General features: G+C 43.0%; 1 protein-coding gene and 1 non-coding gene across 10 annotated transcripts in view; both read left to right on the top strand.

Moving 5' to 3' along the window:
* Window positions 1-18,663, top strand: part of LOC116949346 (ERC protein 2-like) — a 176,894-nt gene that overhangs the window by 62,897 nt on the left and 95,334 nt on the right. For all 9 annotated transcript variants that reach the window (XM_076072069.1, XM_076072068.1, XM_076072070.1 and 6 more), the window contains 4 exons: window positions 1,150-1,290; window positions 3,854-3,994; window positions 10,299-10,492; window positions 17,419-17,554. In XM_076072069.1, the coding sequence (XP_075928184.1) occupies window positions 1,150-1,290; window positions 3,854-3,994; window positions 10,299-10,492; window positions 17,419-17,554 (612 nt within the window). The remainder of the gene's footprint in view (window positions 1-1,149; window positions 1,291-3,853; window positions 3,995-10,298; window positions 10,493-17,418; window positions 17,555-18,663) is intronic.
* LOC116949480 (U4 spliceosomal RNA) lies at window positions 1,390-1,532 on the top strand. Its single transcript, XR_004403908.2, has one exon. It is a non-coding gene; the product is annotated as a U4 spliceosomal RNA (small nuclear RNA).

Genomic DNA, 18,663 nt, shown 5'->3' with positions numbered 1-18,663 from the left:
AATGATGCCACGAAGATTTATATTCCTTCCCGTAGGTTAAGTCCATTTTTGCTTCGCTTCCCTCTGGCTCCGTGGTCCAAGGCTAAGTTTGGGCCAAGAGGCACCTGGGATTGCTGTGATAAGCCTGCACATATGTAACCGTGAAGATGGAAGTATTTTTTGCGGTAGAATCGTTAAATGATTTCACTTGTGCGCAAACCTCAAACAAGTGAAACTTTGTTGCCGTCTTGGCCACTTCCCCCATCCCCCCGCTCTCTCACGGTAAACCCATTGCACTTGTTACTGGAACAGAGAGCTCAGCAGGCTAGACAGAAACACACATAGGCAAAAGTGCACGTTCAAGATTGCCAATCTTGAATTGACCCTTTGGACGGGATTTTAACTCTGGAGCATAATAATCTGGAGCTTTACTGTTCTACCAGATTGGCAAACTTGAACGTTCAATCAATCTTGAATGTTTAGTCTGAGTATACTATGGAAGAGCGCTCAAACGCCAGATAGACGTGTCGGACGCCCCGTCACGAATATACTTGCTCATCAATGCATTCTAATTTTAACAATGATATTTGCCTATTTCGCCTGGTGGATCAGTAGGATTCATTCTCAGAGCCACGTGCCTGTTCTTCAATATTCTCGCGGGCTGTTGGGCTTGGCTTTGCCCTTAGCCCATCATTTACTATGGCACGGCTCCGCCATTGGCATTTGACAGCTTGACCATTTTAACTTTGACCTCTTGAATCCACCACCGTATTCTGTTCTTTTTGATTATCTTTAATTATGCTTATTTTCAATGCTGCCCACGGTATTTTCTGAGTCTGAAATTTGTGCAATGTGGTTTCGGAGCCTTTTCCGAATTTTCTTTCACCCCTATGAAAATGCTTTTCTACTTTCTCAACTGCTGTTTTTTCATCACTTTGTTCCAGTAACATTGCTTATTCAAAAAACTTTCCACCGCTGATTTTAGGTACTTGGTCACTTATCCTCACACACACTTGAGCATGGCTTATGTCGGCCGGTGATAAACAAAAGCATAATTCCCTAAGGACACCTGAGGCTCTGGAATAGTTTGGCCCGTAGAACAGCTTGTGCATTTTCATGGAGAAAGGCCATTTCAATGACCCCTCCTCCATTTGTGTCTTTGTCGAGAAGGAGAGGATAATCGAGCGTCTGAAGGAGCAGCGAGAACGTGACGACCGGGAGCGACAGGAGGAGGTGGAGGCCTACAAGAAGGAGAACAAGGACCTCAAAGAGAAGGTCAACACTGTCCAGGCAGAGCTCTCTGAGAAGGAGGTGAACCCCCGTCTTTTCGTTTCGCCCAGTACTCTGTGGCGCCAGCCATTTGGATGTACTGATCATCTGTCCATATTTGCTTAAAATTACATTCAGAGTAGCTTTGCGCAGTGGCAGTATCGTAGCCAATGAGGTTTATCCGAGGGCATGATTATTGCTCATTGAAAATGTTTTTCCAATATCCCCGCCACGGCGACTGGAAATATGGTAGCTTTCAGGAATTTTGCAATCTCCTATTGGAGCTAAAAAAAAAAAGTATGGTGAGAGATGGAAAGAGGAACGTAGAGGCATACTTTAAACTGTTAAGGGTTCTTACATCACAGAATCATGAGATGACCTATGCGGGGGGGGGACCTTCATGGAAAGTGGACCAATTTTGGTTAAACAACATAAACTTAAACGTGTTCTGCCTAATACAGGCACCTAATTTCCCTGGAGGTGGCCATCTCATGCAAATGATAGCTCTATCTGCAGGATCAACCATCTCAGCTTCAATGTAACTGCATTAGAGGCATTCTCTGCCACACACACAGCACTGACATATGCCTGTTTTCACGTATATTTATTTAATCACCTAGTAGTTCAGGGGCGGCGGGTGGTGGCGGTGGGGGGGGGTCCAAATGTGCAGCCCAGACAGTCTCATTTGATACCCTCGTGCGTGTAATTTTTAATTCGGTGGTTTCACATGATTTAGCAGATGTTTGCATGGTGGCACAGCCTATGGAGCACTACCCCAAGAATGTGTAAGATTAGGAGGTTCATTGCAAGGGTTATACGGCTCATTGTGGTATCTTTACAGGGTTGATAAATGTAATAAATGCAGCTTACACTTCAGGTTCACGCCATGATCAATTAAACAGAGTGTTTTAACACACTTGTTGGTTTCTACATTTAAAAAAAAAAGTATCTCTTTGCAATATTTGTTGTACTTGGAAGTTAACAATGCCTCTGTACGTGCAATGTCCTTTCTCAAAGACGTCGGCTGTCATGGGTGGCTTTCCATTCTTCAAACTCTGTGTGTGATATTACTCAAGAACTTTGCATTGGACACTCCCATTTGAATCCCAATTGTTCAAATTGCTTATGTGCTTAATTCACTGTCTTCCCCGGCTTTTTTGTACGAATCATTTTCCCAGTTGTAGCATTATGTTCAGTCTCTTGTTTTTGCATGACTTGTCCAAGAAATCTAACTTGCCTGTAGCTAATTATTATAAAAAAAATAGTATCTGCTATATGTAATACATTTATGTTCGTCATCTTGTCTGTCCTTGACATTAACAAAACTGTTATTGTAAGAAAAATTACTACGAACTTTATTGTAAGTGTGATATATGAAGGTTTAAAGAATATTCGGTCATATTCGAATTATATAAATGCCATTACTCCACTTTACTCATGCCACTTCACAAAAATGTCCAATGTTAAGGTAAATACGTTAATGTAATATGCATGCGCTTAGGATATACTTTGAACATTTAAGCATTTACAGAGGTGATTCCCCCACAGTGAACTAAAGATGTGAAAAATGTGGATTTAAAAAGATATACATGAGCATTTACGCAGAGCCCACTTGATATGGCCCTCAAATTATAATGTAAAATCATTGCGCAATTGTTGGCGTCATTCTAATTTTCTCCAACCTTTCAAGAGCCCGCATTTTTTAAGCAGTGGGAAAAGAAATAAAATAATACCATAGGTCATAGGTTACAAAACTTTCCCACGCGTCTTCCAGAAGAGTTTTCCCGTCTCTCAAAGGCACTAGGAATAACACCCAAGGTTGGAGTTGCGAGTTTAATTGCAGTGCCCCTTGAGTGTGCGCACTGTGCATGGCGCGTGTGCCTGTGTGTTCACGTGCAATCACGATCCTGTCAAAATGTGCACGTGTTCGAACGTAATTCCTTTGCCCTGACATGCCAAAGTGCCTGGCACCGTGTGCCACGAGGCCACGTCCCCATGTCTGTCACTGGCTCTGTCTGACAAGAAGCCCCAAGTGTACCTACGGCCGCTTTTGGTGAGGGGCGATCGCGGTAAGAGAATAGTAAGTGTGCTTGTGCGCAGTGCACATTGAGACTAGGGGGCAGGCATGATTGGCGGATGGATGAAACTGGGTGACGGAATGTTTGCCAAAGGAGGAAAATGCGCCAGAGAAGTGCTCACTGCAAGAGATGCGGTTCAGAGGTCAGTTCGTACGGCGCTTTGTGGCACTGCAGGACTGTAAGAGATGGCGACGGCGTGGGGTAGCCTTCATCCAGCAGTGGCTAGAACTCTGCCGATGAGAATGATGATAAAATCATGATGCTGATGAATCATGGCATTAAAAAAAATTGACAATTTACTTGCGGATTACTGAATTTGGATGCCACATAGTATCGTCATCCCTGCTGGCAGACTTAATGTCTACTTGCTGGCTGGTGCTGCCTTCAGCTGGTGCTGCGCAGACAGCTGCCGCAGGGGGATCCCCTGCCAAAGGACTCCTTGAGATGTGTACTGCATGAGAAGCATGAGATAAGTATACAGTGATGATGGCGATTTTTTAATGAGAGCCATACGATTCTCCCCGCAGTCGTCTCTGCTGGACCTCAAGGAGCATGCCTCCTCTCTCGCCTCGGCTGGACTCAAGAAGGACTCTAAGCTCAAGTCTCTGGAGATCACATTGGAGCAGAGGACAGAGGAATGCAGCAAGCTGGAGTCGCATCTCCGGAAGGTGGGAAGTGAAATGCACGCATGCACAGTTGTTGCTGAAGAGTGCCTGCCATCCAATAATTGTGGGGACAGTTTCTTCGCTTTCCTGATAATCATGCTTATATGGATGGATGATGCTCCTTTCAACATGGATTTTTTTTAAATCTAACTTCAAAACTGGCTTCCCATTCTGTTTTGTTCGGCATGAAGGCTGACATTTCATTCCCCGCGCGCGGAAATTAATTTATATGACCACTGCGGAGGTTTGCGCGGTTGTGCTGCTGTTTAGCTCGCCCATGTATCTTAAAAAATATTTTATTATATTTCAGTCGGTGCCCGATGCAAAGCACGAACAGTGACGTAGGGGAGGGGGTACAGAAACTCTGTGGACAAAAATCCCAAACTCTGTTCTCTAGTAATTTGAGGAGGGAGGAGATTTGGCTCACTGAGGCAGACTCGACAAGTAAGCTCTCGATGCTGTTGTGAGGTAGATAGATGTTCAGAACGTTAAAGCTAAGGTAAAGGTGTAGCCATACAATGTTTTACTCGTACCACTGCTGGCAGAAGGTCTTCCACCAGAGGAAGATCTAGAGAGCCAGCCTAGCGGTTTATATTGGCCAAATTCTTCCACACCGGTGTCTTTGAAAAGGTGGCAGTACCCATACTTTGCCCCACGGCACGCGACCTGCCGATCGACTAACCGTGGTGTACTCATTTATACTGCTGCTGGGTTCAAAAAGGCGAGGGGATGTTAAAAAATTGCACCATTATTTCAACTGCCACGCCGAATGTAGAATCGAATGCAGTATGATTTTGAGAGAGCCTTGAGACAGTGAAAGAATTTTACTTACACGGTGCTTTGTTTTAATTGTTTTTTTTACCGAATCTTGCCAAGACTAAGTGTCTCGTAAGCTGTTCATGATTGTGAGAGAGCGTTCGTATGTAGACGCCACCAGCCATAGAAAATAGAAATGGCTCCGTTGCATATATGTTTTAATGCTTGGATGTAACGTATTTCCTCGTGGAAAGTAACAGATGTGAGTTTTATTTTTATGCATCGGTAATGCATGATAAATAAACCGGCGCATTACTGAAGGCCTCAGCGCAGTCGTGCTGTTTTTAACGTGATTTATTTTTAAGGCTTAGAATGTCTGAGCGTGCATGTAGAGAGATGGCTAACATTTGCGTACCGGACGACATTTTTAATAAATGGCCAAATGGTTATTTGAACCCTCCCTTGTTGGATTTCACGGTGGAGAAATTTTAATGAGTAAGTTAACGTTTATTTGATTATTTGTTCATAAATGGGGGTTTAACAAAAAGTAAAATTTGGTTTTCTTATAAGTGGCATTTTGACAAAATGGCTACCTCAATGCAAGTCAAGGTGGGTAATGCTGCATGGCGTTTGCCAAAACAACTCGAAGCCTTGGCCATCCGGGCATTAAAATACACCGTTTATCAGTGTACTGTACGTCTATGCTCCCACCTCTGCTACCTGCTATCACCAACCCACACGTGGTCACGTAACCCCAGAGAATATGCACATAGCGTTGGGAAAGCCCTCGTCCAGCAGTAGATTGACAACGGGCTGTACATGGACAAGTGTAAAAGTAGCAAATGGGTGAGGTGAAACAGTTCCAAACAGTTCACCTCTCCCCAGCATTTCGGCAAGTTCATGAAACTATTTTAGTTTATTTTATTCCTGCTCGAGGCTCCATGAATGGCACAAACCTATAGATATACTAATTAAATCGTCGAATCCGTACGCAGGCACAAGTTGACGCATGTATCTTGAGCTTAAGATTAATATTAATCGATGAATCCACGCACCGTGCCGTCAAGAAAGAGCTTGCATCTTTCCAGACAATGGATTATAGTTCTGAAGTAATTCCTAACTGTATAACACGGTTGGAATTCGTCTTACACAAATGGATTGATCTTAAAAAAACAGAGTTAGTCTGTTTCTGTGAACGTTGGCTTAAGTGTATAATTACATTGAAATTGTAGTCCACGTCACCTTTTTTCATGTTCCTGCTGAGGATGCAGTGTTTGTGCTAAATTGTGTGTGCGTGCTTATTGCGTGTGCACATGTATGATTGCACGGGCCACTAAACCCTGGGTGCCTTTAACATGACAGAATTGAAATATGGTCAAATGCAGCATCTCTAATTGCTTCCAGACTAAATGTAACCAGACCTCGCACATTAGTCAAAATGCTGGTATTGCATACGGCAGCTTTAGCGGACGGTTCTCTTGGAGAACGCAGGCTAAACATTCCGACTTCTCACAGAACCATGAACAATAGTTGTTACTATTTACTGGTCTCTTCGAGAATATACATTATAAGCAATTTTGAGTAGTTGCATGTGTGGCCCTACCACCCACATTTGACCTCTACTTGATACGGGTTGGCATTGCCTGATTATTTACGGGAGGGTAGACTTGAAGTAAAAATGGTAGTTTTCTTCTACGAGTGGTTTCTGCGAGATAGCAGAAACAGGAATGCGTAATTTTAGACGTGTATATGTTTTATTCTCAGTTCGATTCCGTGGCCCCGAGCGATATCTGCTGGCCTCTCCCACATCTTTTCACTCATAATCGGCACTGAAGGCAAGCATTCATCCAGCAGTGGATTAATATAGGGCTGTAAATAAAGATTTTAAAATCTTATTCGACACGGGCAAGATCACGCTGGGTTCCCCGTCTCACTTATGAGAACAATTAAATGAAAACGAGCACCGCAAAACATTTATTTTTTGGCATGCAATACTTTGCGTGTCAGGAGAACACGCTGGAAACAATTACAAAATGGCCTGTTTGTGTTTATAATTGGGGCACAGATAATGACTTGATAATGTCTTTGTGGTTGCTTGATGAACACGTGGGAGTTTCTTTTTTTTAAAAACCCTTGCCTTGTATTGAAAGTCTGCAACAAAAAAATAGGTGGTGAGCCATACCCCCATTACATTAATGTTGTTCTGTGTGTGTGTATGCAATGCACTCCAACAGAAACAGAGTGCATTTCCAAAAATTTGCTTGCATTGTTCACACTTTGAGTGCCGTCGCATTGCAACAGAGGCGTCAGAATGTGTTTCAAGAACTCGTTTTTTTGTTTCCTTCGCGCCTTTCACTTTTCATCCTTGGAAATTTACTTTTAATGACACTCGTGCAATTGCACCATTCCGACCATGCTCTTGTTCGTTCACACATCGACAAATATATCCAACTTTTTGTTCAGACAAAAGTGCATATTGCTGGTCACAAGCGTGTACAATTTGTTTTTTTTTGTATAGTTACTTGACTGGGGTTTTGTTTGGCTTTCTGAAGCCCCACGATGACAGAGTAACGTAAATGTTTCGTCGAGTTGAGCGTGCCAGAGTTTTATTTCATTACATTATTTTCTAATTGTTTAGTCTTTTTGGCAGATATCTCGATGCGTATTTTTTTTTTATCCGAGGTAATTTATAAAATTTGGAAAGAAGTGAAATTTAACATCATTTTGTAAGATCTATTTACATTTCTTGCAATTTATAAAAAAAAAGTTTTAATCCCTATAGTCCGCTTAAAATATCAGGGCAGGCAGGCACGAATGTGCAAAACCATTAAAGCGTGCTTCATAGAGATCACTCCTCATTTTTAAAGAGGTCATTGGCAGAAAAGTGTTTGTCCCATCGTTTCCAAAAAAACTCAAGTGTTTTACTCCACTAACCTCATTTTTGTTTCTATATTTGTAATACCTGCAGTAATGTGCCTACATTTTTTTTAATGTGTACCACCTGCTGTGAAATATTCATCATAAACACGATCATTAACAAAGAAAATGGAATGTAAATTTAAAAAGTGCACAAAGCAGCGTGGAGATATGCATGGCTCGGAATTACATTGAGAGACAAAAAGATAATCTTGTGGATCAAAGGACCCTCTGCAGGTTCAATACACGGTTACAACTGTTAAGAAAGTGAGTCTGCCTGGGCAGAATGCGTCGATAGAAGAGATGAGGCCCTACGGTGAAGGATAATAAGAGATGGAACACACGTCTTGAGAGGTCATCAACTGAGGAGATGAAGCGATGACATTCAAATGCAGGTTCTAGGTGGATAATTGCCTTGCAGGATCATGAGATAGCAATGACTTGAGAGGAGACCTTCATCCAGCAGTGGATTTATCATGGGAGATGACAATGAGGATGAATACTGGTCAGAGGCATTCATTGATTGTGAAAACTCCTGTGAATGTGAATTTTTCATGCCGTTTCATTGCACACCTTGGTTCCAGGTGACGTGAAGTGATCTCTGTGGGCTAGTCCTAATGGCATCCTCATGTTCCAAGCTCTGCTTGTCTGCCAGTTTATCAAGTGGACAAAGTTTGTTTGACCCTTTTTTCACACACCAATTGGTACCTGCTCTGAATGTGAGTGGAGACGATTGGGCGTAGAGGTAAGTTGAGCCACGGTGGGAATGGCTTTGAGAGGCACTGACATGGACTAAAGCGAGCCTAATTACAGCGTACACACACTGATAACACAGGTTGCATTGCAGGAAGTAATTGGAGGTGATTGGGCAGTAAGACAGTTTAAGATGCCATCGTAAATGAAAATTGCTGCCCTTTTTAAATTCCTCCAGTAATATGTTTGTTCAGGTGTGTGGGAATTTTATCTTGAAAACCCAATTTTCATGTCCAGATTATTGCATATAAGCGAGCGTGTTGTGCATTTGTCCTATTTTTTTTTCATCGTGAGACCAAGCTGACAAAAAATCATCATTCCAAATTAATAAGGAATTGCATTATTTTTGTTCATTTTTTTCTTTCCTTTTTTTTTACTCAAAACCGTTTGGCGAAAAAAAGGATCTGTTTGTAGTTTGCTTGAGGGATTATTTTTTTCACGCTTAGTGTTTTTAGTCATGCCTCCGATTTTAAACACTGGTGTTCTGACGGTTATCCGCTATGGTGATGCGTGACGGATTCATGCTATGGGGTAGCAAGCTGCCAGCCAAGTGTCATGTGCCATGAAAACATTTCCAAAAATCAAAACAACAACAACAACACTGTCAGCTCTTTTACTCCAGTCATTCAAGTGTCAACATTGTCTCTTAACCAGAAAACTACACAAGGCCTTAGTGGATTGGACAAATGGGCTAGGTGTTAACAAAAAAAACAAAATGCACTCTCTTTGTGGGAAAACAGTGAAGATGGATAAAGACCACAACACATCTATTTTTGTAATCCCTTAAATGTTTTACTTAATTTCCCTGTAAAATATATCACCGTGTAACTTTGCAAATGGATGCTGCCTTTGTCCACCCCGCAATATATGCGCGTACACACGCCACAGTTGAGAGCGGCAAAGTCGTCTGTGGTAGATACATTTCGCGTAGTCGCACCTCTTTCAACGTGTCAGGCCAGTGTGGAAGAACTTGATTTGAAGCTTTCGTGACTGCAGGAATTACTCTTTGGTTCTTTCGCTAAAGTCACGTAGAAATAAATTAAATAACAGAGTATGACGTTTCGATTGCAACACAAGCAACCGTCATGAGGTAGAACTACATTTGAGAGAGAGAGAGAGACAAAACACAGACACGGAGACGCAGAGAGACAACACAGAAACGCAGAGAGAGGACACACTATGTTGTGTGTCTCTCTCTGTGTGTCTGTGTTTTGTCTCTCTCTCAAATATAGTTCTACCTGATGACGGTTGCTTGTGTTGCAATCGAAACGTCGTACTCTCTTATTGAATTAATTTTCTTTCTACGTGACTTTACCGAAAGAACCAGAGAGCATTGTGGAAGAGTCGGTCAAAATAGCCTTTCGAGGAGCTCACTCGAGTGGATATCCTTCCACCAGCACTGACATGGGCAAGACATTTGCAGGGCTTAACCATAACCTTTTTCACTCTGCAAGATGAATGCCTATTTTGGCAGTGTTTCTCTACCCGACAGTATTTCTGCGTCCTCCGTGCGCACGTATAACATGCATGCACATTGGTTGATCAGAATCTCTGTATTTCGGAGCGCAGACTTCATTGCTTTACCATATGGTACATAGTTTGGGTTGCATTGCCGCAGTCGCACTGTAGCTTGTCGTTAATGTTCCGTTCACGAAGGAGATGTGTGCAGCAGCCTGTTGGTGTCCTGATGCCGTTGATGGTTCCACCAGTGCCTTCGAGGGGGAACGTCAAAGCCAGGAGGAGCGACGTTTTTGTTCTCGATGTTTGGACGTTGTTAATTCGAATCCTTCTCGGTTGAAACAGCCATCGCTTTTGCTTGCACATTTCTGAAGTTGCTCATTGACATAGCGATGGCTGGTGCTGTGGTTCCTCGCCATCACAGTCCCAGGTGGCGGAGGAGGAGGCACGGACGAGCCCCGAGCTCACCGACCGGATCCGGCAGCTCGAGAAGGAATTATCCCAGAACCGGTCGGAGGTGGCCAAGTCACAGGCAGAGGTGGACCGCCTCCTCGAGATCCTCAAGGAGGTGGAGAACGAGAAGCACGACAAGGACAAGAAGATTGCCGAGCTGGAGAAGTGAGTTTCCCGATTTCAAACTGTTGGGTGTAATCGCCTAGAAAGGACTCGACGCCCATCGCTTCATCGTCATTAATGCAGCTGCTTAACAAGAGGTGGCCAGGTGGCTTTGGGGTCAGGGCAATGGGCTGCCACTGTTAAGATCCTGGATTTTTATCTTGGCGGCTAACTGAGAATGAACTACATTCTCAAGTGTAGGGAGGTGATGGTCTCAATCTGGTCGATCATCCATGGCCGTACAACAAAAAGGCACTTTAAATTAGTTTTTTTACTAATTTGGCTAAATTCTTGCTCTTTGAATTCAAATAGATTTATACGTACAAATACGTACATTGGGTTGACTGCCATGAATTGAACATTAAAACAACAATAACAACGCTTTTCATTTAGTCGTTCAAGTGGCAACATTTTCTCTTCACCTTGAAAGCTTTACGCATCCCTATAATGCGGTAAAATTACATCACTTGAAGGAATCTCAGACGAGTTTCTGTGAGAACTTCTTCCATGGTCCACGGACCATTCTCTAACACAGAATGATGCACTGCTCTCTGAGAGTTCTGAATTGGGAGGCTTTGTATCATGACGTGATGCCAAGAGCACAATCGGAATAAAATGTAGACAATTGAGTAAAGTATTAGAATGATTGAGCGTAGGACAGAAAATATAGAGCAGACCAGAGGTTGTTTGAATTACCCTCCAGGGTAGAGAGCTTCCTGAGTATTTTCCCCTTTGTCTGAGCAATTCAAATGTTCCCGTGTAAATGTTATTTAATCAGGTCTTTTCTATATCTTAGAGAAAATACTTGAACACTCGCAAGTAATTTTTGAATGAGAGCTTTTTTCCTGTTTTTTTTTATGTCTGTAATGTAATAGGGTTATGCCATGGCCTGAACTCAGTGATGACATTGTGGTTTAAGTCTACGGGTTTACTTTGATCACCACACCACCACACCACCATACAGAGCAGTGCAAGCTTTGCTCATTTCCATATGGTGTGTCAATTTCCGTTTTGAGCATTGGATCCATGCTCACACTTGAATGTGACCAACTAACTTCAATGTTCTTTCAATGGAATAATGTTTCGTTTTATTTCAAAGCACTTTTCTATTGTATTCTTGGTTCTTTTGGTAAAGTCACATAGAAGGGAAACAATAAAATAATAAAAAATATAAAACAATAAAATTCTCACGACGTTTCGACTGCGACACAAGCAATCATCATCAGGTGTGAAAACCACAACAAGAAAATTTGAAAAAAGTGGCATTTTTTTAACGTGGCAGTTTTTAACGTTAAAAAAACCCCACTTTTTTCAAATTTTCTTGTGGTTTTCACATCTGATGATGATTGCTTGTGTTGCAGTAGAAACGTCGTGATAATTTTATTGTTTTATATTTTTATTGTTTCCCTTCTACGTGACTTTACCGAAAGAACCAAGAATATGAATCTCTGCAGTCATGAAAGCTTTAAATCACCTTTCTATTCTGAACTAATCATGCCCTTTGTTTAATATTCTTTTGTGCTGTACTGCTTTAAAGAATTTAATTGAATGTATTGTTAACTTGAGTTATAATCATGGGACCTCCTTTGCCAGTACCAACATATGAGAATAGGTTTTCCCCTTTTTTCTGGCAACAAAACAGGTGTTAAGATGTTAAAACACCAAACTGAAACCTTTTACAAGGAATGATGTCTGCATTAACCACAATACTTGCGGTCTTTGAAACTGATTGGTCCACACCAGAGACAACTTTCTCTGGTGTGGACCAATCAGTTTCAAAGACAATGCATATATTAACAGTGTTTTTTGTTTGCATTCTGACCACAAGTATTGTGGTTAATGCAGACATGATTCATTGTAAAAGGTTTCGGTTGGGTGTTTCAACATCTTAACACCTGTTTTGTTGCCGGAAAAAGGGGAAAACCTATTCTCATATTTAGTTAAATTCATGGATATTTTTTTACACAGGAAAGCCTCAGAGTCTCAAGACACTTTTTTTCCCAAAAAGGTCCTTCATTGGGATGTTTGAGCAGTATTATTCAACAATGAATGTTGCCACGTGGGAGGAAACTGGCGTTCCCGGAGAAAAACCCACACGTATAAAGTGGTAACACTCAAAATCTCTGCACAGATAGATTCGCAGAATCTGTTTTTGTACTGACATTTCCTGGTCACCTCACATTGCCAAAACAAGATTAATCAATATTACAGCCAGTGGGTCTTGACAAAATGACTGTGTTCACGGAGAGATATGCCCCTAATACTCTTCCTTATGCTGTGTGCTCCTCCTTCACTCCGACCTCCCTTGCACCAATCCCAGCTCTACTCCCAGGTTAGTAGTCCTCCTCGAAGCCTACCATCGGTTGTACGCATGTCTTTTCACAATCATGATTTTTCTCTCTTTTTTTCCCTCCCGCGTGCCGTATTAAGCGTTCAGATTGACAGCAGAGTTATCGCCGTCCGTCAGGACATGGTGCTGTTGTTTCTGTGATAATGCACACCTCGGTTTTTTGTTTAACTTTTAAGGTCACAGTCATCCGTGGACTGCGTTAATCGTCGTGTTTTCCTCCTGTGTTCATGTTTCACGTTGTGTGTCTTTACAACTGTTCAAATTTCAACGATCTAGCAACATTCCAGTTGCTTTTTACTTGTTTAATTCTGTTTAATTTCTTTATTTATTATCAGCGCCTTAACGGGATGGAATGCAGTTCATTGTATCGCGTACTGTATAAAAGTGCAGCTGTCTTAAAATGCCAGCGAAAATGTTGCAGCGGCGATTTAATTTGCATGCAAATAGTTGCGCCGAGAAGCATTTAGCGTCCGCTTTGGCTGCTGGCTTTTATTTTCGGCTGGCCCTGTGGATGCTGCCAGCGATTCCCGTAGATCATAAATCGCGGCAGCGCTGGACAGGGCGCCGTACATCATACGGGCCGGATCAGAGATGGGGAGGGGGCCAACGGGCCCTATTCATCACGGCGCCCATTTCACAATCTGGCAGCACATCGGTCATTCGTCATGCGCAGAATGCTGCGGCAGTGACACTGGCCGTTTGAAATGAAAGCTCCGTAGTGGGATTTGAAAATCCCCAGATGTGCAACGAGAGCTTGGGGGGGGGGGGGGGGGGGGGCCCATGGGAAAAGGTGTGCGCGATCGCGGCCCGGGGCAGCTCCGCCGGATGCTAAGTACACCCGTGGCACACCGCGGTTGTCAGTCGTCGTGAGGGCTTCCCATCCCTCGCTTTGTCATTTTTGTTATCGGTGTTCCTCTGAGTGCGTGGCATGCGTTTGTGCGTGTTTGTGGTTCACTTGCAGCGGCCATAAATCGCTAGCCTTGATTTGACTCTGGACTTGGTGCCCCCCCCCCCCGCCTCTTTTTGCACGCCCCTCTGCACCTGATGCTCTTGTTGACTCAATAAAACGGGCCGAGTTCACACGTCGCACATGTAAATACCATAAAATAAATGGATAAATTATTTTAACCCGCATAAAAGCAAATATCCGAACACGTCGAATTGAATGCTGCGTACCCCATGCGTAGTTCGCAAACAAATCGCGCTTGATGCTCTCCACTGTGGCAGATCTCAGAAGATTAACAGGGTTGAGACTGGATAGCGCTTGGATGAGTGACCACCATGCAAAAAACAGATGCTGTAGGCTGCTCCGTACCTATGTGGGCACCAGAGGGCAGTGCAGAAATATTCATTTGTATCCTGTACTCCAATGTCTGCTCCCCAACTTCACCAGCCCCGCCAAGATCAAATGTGTTCAGGTATGGTTAAATGACTGCCACGACCGGCACGGCATGAGGGGAGGCCTTCATCCAGCAGTGGATTGTCAGAAACGGCTGTGCATGCCCATACACAGTCTCTGTAAATCAATAAAGCGATGAAACCCTGCTGGGTCTTTTTACTCATTAGCGTCTGGGCTGGCGTACATTTGTGCCACGTAACGGGAAGCAATTTTGAAATGTTTTTGGAAACATCCATCTTCATTCCGTCTTGTGTGCCAGGGTTTTTTTCGTCCCAAGTTGCACATATAGGTGCTTACTGGATGCAAGACCGTTGTCATGGAGAGGAATTAGGCACGCAAACATTGCAAATAGCGGTCCCACATTTTTTTTCAGTCACCACTTGCTGCTGCAGAATAGATATTGTCGAACGCCATGTACCCAAATTTAAATGAAGGGATCGACTTTGGGATGTTGTTTTGCCAGCTGCGCCTCTAGATATGGCAGGCACTGTAAATTATCTTCTGCAAAGAATCTGTTTGTTGAGTACTTTGTGACATTGATCTATACTGTAAAGTGAGCCGAGCACTTCGCGTTCGCATGCCTTGGCACACATTCACACACGTACGCGCGTAGCCGTTCCTCCCGAGCTCCTGCAAGTGGCAATTGCTTCTCAGAATTAACAGCTGTGGTGCTGCTTGGGCAAGTGTTACTCACTTGTGGGCGAGGAGAGTGCCCCCTCCGCCCCATGATTAATGCACCTCATAGATATCTGCTGCACTCTGCAATTTTGTGTGTTTTCTTACGTTTTCGTACGCATTTAGTTGCTTATTTAAAAATTGCAACTTTATATAAACACGCAAACACATCACGCCTGCACTGAATTGCCATTTCCTCGCAGTACATGACAAAAGATTAATTGCAGCGTAAAATTAATTGTGCAAGGAAAGTAATTATTTTCCTAGAGCTTAGTGGTTTGCGATGCACATTTACCCAAGTCTCTGGAATGGCCATGGTAGATTAGCGTGATTGTGTGGGCAGCATGATAAATAGCAAACTGGAGGGGAAAGCGTTCTTTTTCCCTTTTTTCCATCTAAAAAAAATAAAACCATGTTGCAAATCGAAAGAACTTATATGCACCTTTGGAACGCTCTCCAGCTCAATTTATAACAATAACCCTGGCAAGAAATGCCAGCAGGGGGTCTTTAAATAAATTTACAAATCCGTACAAATATGTTGTCTCTTGAAAATTCCAAACCCATCCTTTATTCCACAGCAATTCATCTGCGGAGTGGGGTGGGGGGCGGTAGGCAGCGGCTTTTGTACTCTGCACATTTTCACAATTTTCTTTGAAGGCAGCTGCGGGTACGGTGAAGAGAGGCCAGCGAGAATGAAAAACAGAAAGCAGAGGGCCCCTTTCGTTTTTCTCCCTCGATTGTACGTGGCCGGCGTCTGCGGACTGTCTTGCCAGGCAAAAAAATGATTCCGGCCACATCACTGATGTCCTTCCCTCTGACCCAGAACAGGTGGCCGCCTAGGTTTTTGCGCGGGCACTGACCCTCATATCGGGCTATGCCAAGTGCCCAGATGGCAAGGGGAAGTCTGATAACCCCCTCGGAGAGGGCCCTTGCTGGTGGGGAGGTGGCCGTGAGTGATTGATGCCGTGGTACAATACTTGGGCACACACCTCGGGAGCACTTGTGTGTAGTTTTGGCCAGCGCTGGGCTTCACGTTGTATTGCTTGGGGCCATTGTGTGCCTTTTGCATATCACGTAGCTTTCTGTTATAAATCACGTATGCTCCCCTAACTCTCTTGCTGGTTTTTTGCTCCCATATATTTATGTGCGTGTGTATAATGTGCACAATTCTGTGAGTTTTAAGTGATCGCTTCGTTTGCATTGACTGCTGCAGGTTTTTTGGGACAAACAGCTAGACCTATGTGTACAATAAATGTATGCCCTGCTGTGCTGCATTCAAAAGCATTTACAGTCAAAATTAATTATGGTCAATGTGATCAAACAACCAAATTGTATTGTATGTGTTTATTTAATGCGGTATATTTAGCGATAAATTCGATTCTATTTGATTTATTCCATTTTATTTATCATTCATTTTGATCCCGATCAACCTCAATTAATTGCTATAGAACAAAAAGGTTGTTTCCCAGTTGTCTCCAATAGTTACGTCATTTTATTAAGCATATTAATTATAAGTGATTTATAGTTTTTTTGAATAGATTATTTAGGTATATCACTTGTTTTTTGCTTGTCCATTCTGAAAATAAAGACATGATACCTACACGATGAGCAAACCCAAAAGAAGCTAATTTATTAATCATAACATCGGTCATGAAAGCCTACATATAAAATAATTTCAAGTGTCTTTTGCTTTGCTCTTTTAGTTTGTGCCTAACTTTGCAACCTTCTTTGCTAAGTTTTTTTGTAAATTTTTATGTCGTTCGTTATTAACAGTCAGTACAGTGGCTGTTCTGTATGAAATGGTTAATATTTTATTTGTGTGCCTCTTTTATGCATCCTTCGTTTTACGAGGAACGCATTTTAATGTCACTATTCCAATGTCGGCGTTCTATTCCAAATGTCACTGCCTTGGTGACGGTGCATCTCCTTGCCTCACTCCACTCTCAATTTGGATTGTGTTATTTTCGTTATGAAATATAACGCCACAAACAAGCATGTAGATGCGCATGAAAAGTGCACCATGAATCGTGTTCGGAGATTTGTGCTGGAAATTAAACTCGACAGAAAGATTGCTTTGATCAGGGAGCAAGTGCAAATTAAAGACGTCGTGTTGAGTGAAATTGCAGACAAGACGCATTTCCCGAAAATATTATAGCCGATGGATGAGACAGGTAATGGAATGGCAGCCAAAGGAGAAAAACACCTGCAGGTTTCAACCACCACGGAGATAGAGCGATTGTATCACCTCATGTTGTAGGTGCATGATGGATTGTGGTATCGCTAGACCACGAAGGATGGAATAGGTGTGGTGAGGCCTTCATCCAGCACTGGATAGAAAGGGGATGTCGATCATGATGATGGCGGCGCATCTGACAACATGTTCATAACCTGTGCTTTTTACAGTCTTGAGTTGCATCACTGCGGGTCAAGAAAAATGTCGTGGAACGTCACAACAAGGTCACAGGTGCATAACGTGGGGGGCCGCTCTTGTGCCATGTGACCCAGAGCGCTGAAGGACCACACAAAGAAGATGGCCAGTCTGAAGCACAAGGAGCAGATGGAGAAGAAGAAGAGCGCCCAGCTTCTGGAGGAGGCTCGCAAGCGGGAAGACAACCTCTCCGACAGCTCGCATGTGCTTCAGGTATTTGCTCTGCACCGGGCTGTGCGAAGGAAGGGGTGAAAGCATCCAGACTCTGCCAACGTTCTGTGCACAGAGCTGCCTGTTATTGTTCTGGAAGATGCATGTTTGCACGTGGAACTTCTTTCGCACAGCACGTAGCCAACCACGCTAATCGGAGATGCGGGGGAAGGACAACAAATTAAGGTAACATTTGTCATCAGACCATTTGCTATGTTGGCATGTGTGCGCAGTGTCAGATGGCCAGCAACAAGCAGCGTTATCAGAGTTATATCGAGTAAGTTTATGAAAGCGAGACGATGGGATTAAGTGAATTGCGCAATGATTAATCCACAATTATCACACTGTCAGGGTCGCAATTAGATTTTTTCTTAATGCTCTTTTTCACATTGTGGCGAATGGTGGCACCTCCAGTGGCTGCAGTGATCACGATGAACCGATTTCATACAATGTATACGAATCAAATGACATTCATTGGAACATGCTTGATGTAAAGTACGGATTCTGACCTTCGGACTTAATGACTCTGACTCAATACATTGTTCCACTCGTAGAATAATATAATTGTTATTACAACAACTGCTGGATAAACCCAACGAATAACCTGAACTTGGGGGGGGGGGGTGGGGAAGACGACATGGTCATCCACCTTTTGTCGTCAAAACGTTCTATTTTTCTTAATATTTGCACTCCCATATTTCTCAAAAAGTTAAAATCCATTCTTGGATTGCAGTAAAGTAAATTACAACAATGTTGCATACACAGAAGACCATACTTGCTGCTTTCAAATATCACAGTCCGTCATTTGGCAACGGGTGAATACGTTAAAAAGACCGTTGGGTCAGTATTGTAAAGACGAAGCTGACCCCCTTTCTTTGCCTGTGTAGCGGGTTTTATTTTGCGAGTGTCATAAAACACTTTGCTCGTGACTTTTCAATTGAAATATTTGCCCCAGAATAAATCTCCGTGCCTTTAAATACACTTGAGCTTTCTGGCCTTAAAAAAAAAGTCTTGTGCTGAATGGCTGGGACACTGTAAATCTGGCTGTCAACACTTGCTGCAGGTGAAGTCACGAAAGATAAACAAAGCGATTTGTGTGTTTTAGCCACCTC

The sequence above is a fragment of the Petromyzon marinus genome, chromosome 36, assembly GCF_048934315.1.
Source record: "Petromyzon marinus isolate PM22_M1 ecotype Great Lakes invasive population chromosome 36, UKy_Petmar_22M1.pri1.0, whole genome shotgun sequence".
Classification (NCBI taxonomy): Eukaryota; Metazoa; Chordata; class Hyperoartia; order Petromyzontiformes; family Petromyzontidae; genus Petromyzon; species Petromyzon marinus.
This window is presented reverse-complemented; position numbering and strand designations above follow the sequence as displayed.